At 42.7% G+C, this 1,888-nt stretch overlaps 1 protein-coding gene across 1 annotated transcript; it reads left to right on the forward strand.

The window, feature by feature from the left end:
- The first annotated feature begins 350 nt into the window (after positions 1–350).
- LOC149164845 (expansin-A8-like) lies at positions 351–1,383 on the forward strand. Its single transcript, XM_089431008.1, has 3 exons — positions 351–480; positions 637–955; positions 1,080–1,383. Exons 1-3 carry the CDS (start codon positions 351–353, stop codon positions 1,381–1,383), a joined length of 753 nt encoding a protein of 250 aa, XP_089287134.1.
- The last annotated feature ends 505 nt before the right edge of the window (positions 1,384–1,888 follow it).

A 1,888-nucleotide genomic window follows, 5' to 3' on the forward strand; every position in this document is an offset into this window, starting at 1 on the left:
CTTGGAAGTGGGTTGCATGTGCAGGCTATTGGTACCATATAACGTATTAATCTAGTATTCTAAATGTGGTAGCTACGCTCCTATAGAAATCTGCATTATTGGAAGCAATCATACGGCCCCGTCCACCTCCCGATTCTATATATTTGGAGATATCTCTCTATCTAGATATCAATGCTTATTTCTTTTCTAGTTAGTTCTAATAATAGATATTAAAGTTAGGTGAAGTCTGCATATCCTTGAGCAACTATCGCTTTCAGTGTTCTTTCTTCCTTCACTGAGCTGTGACAGCTACAACATATCTGAGATAATTGGTAAGACTCTGGTTGAAATTTGAATTTATCTGCAGTGAAATGGCGCTTCTGCAATTGGCCGCATTGTTTTGTTTATTGTGGATAGCTAGTACAGCTTATGCCCTGGATAACAGCTGGCAATCTGCTCATGCTACGTTCTACGGTGGCAGCGATGCCTCGGGTACAATGGGTAAGTCCTCAGTTTGACGAGACTCGAACCAACTTAAAAGCTAGGCAGGAATAGTTACAGCTAATTCTTCATTTGAATTTGCAAGTGTCTGATTCATTCAGATGAATAGTATAAATACCACATGTTGGCTAAGTCTTAGAGTAATTAATTTGGCAGGTGGTGCGTGTGGCTACGGTAATTTGTATGGCCAAGGGTACGGGACAAATACAGCTGCGCTGAGCACGGCGCTATTCAACAATGGACTTACTTGCGGAGCCTGCTACGAAATGAAATGCAATAACGAGTACGACTCTCAATGGTGTTTACCTGGCTCAGTGACTGTTACTGCTACAAACTTCTGCCCCCCTAACTCTGCCCTTCCCAACGACAACGGAGGATGGTGCAATCCACCTCTCCAACACTTTGACATGGCTCAACCTGCTTTTCAACAGATTGCCATTTACAAGGGTGGCATTGTCCCCATCATGTTCAGAAGGTAATTACTTCTCACTCTTCCTCTATCAACCTTATCATTTTTCTTCACTTCTGATAATCTACTTGTAACGTGCCGTTAATTAGGATTAAATCTAAGTTGCAAGGTTAATCATATATGTATGCAGAGTCCCATGCGTGACGAAAGGAGGCATGCGATTCACAATCAATGGGCACTCCTACTTCAATTTAGTGCTCATTACCAACGTAGGAGGTGCAGGGGATGTGGAGGCCGTTTCCATCAAAGGTTCCAACACTGGCTGGCAAGCAATGTCTCGGAACTGGGGACAGAATTGGCAGAGCAACTCCTATTTGAATGGCCAATCTCTCTCCTTCCAGGTCACCACCAGCGATGGGAGAACCATCACTTCATATGACGTCGCTAGTGGAAATTGGCAGTTCGGCCAGACATTTGAAGGTCTACAATTTTAAGCTATGTTGACTAACATATTCATGTGTAACGCAAAAGCGGTGAAGCAGAGGCGACGCAAGAATATTTAGTTGTTGCCACCCACTTTTAAGTGGTTATTACTCTAAGAATTTCTTCGAGTTGAACCAGAATGCACAGGTTGCCGCCCGCTTCTTATTGTTACTTCTGTATATAATTAAGATATGCATTTCCAACTTCCCAGATAGCCAGAAGGCCTTTATTGCTATTACTCTGTAAGACCAAGTAAAAGATCAGTCGGCCCATTACTAGGCTAATTTGGACGGCGATTTATTTTAATGACCGTCATATTTCTCCAGTGCCAAAAGCCGAGTTTCCCTAATTGTTAGGTAAACATTACTGTCGGTGGCGAGTGCTGAAGATTTCCGTGACCTTACATATGGGTTGTCGATATATACGCCAGCATTATATGTGGTTATCTGTCAATGGCTGAAATTGTTGTCTCCTGTTGTGCGTTAATCAACATCCAGCTTAGCTTCTGAGTGTGTT

The sequence above is a fragment of the Pinus tabuliformis genome, chromosome 5_1, assembly GCF_031772625.1.
Source record: "Pinus tabuliformis cultivar Carrire ecotype Pingquan chromosome 5_1, CPIR1, whole genome shotgun sequence".
Classification (NCBI taxonomy): domain Eukaryota; kingdom Viridiplantae; phylum Streptophyta; class Pinopsida; order Pinales; family Pinaceae; genus Pinus; species Pinus tabuliformis.

Bases quoted from the DNA above. Each gene is read 5' to 3' on its own strand.
- LOC149164845 (XM_089431008.1), top strand. From the start codon at position 351: ATGGCGCTTCTGCAATTGGCCGCATTGTTTTGTTTATTGTGGATAGCT. The intron at 481-636 runs GTAAGTCCTCAG...TTAATTTGGCAG, and splicing joins CGATGCCTCGGGTACAATGG to GTGGTGCGTGTGGCTACGGT. The intron at 956-1,079 runs GTAATTACTTCT...ATATGTATGCAG, and splicing joins GTCCCCATCATGTTCAGAAG to AGTCCCATGCGTGACGAAAG.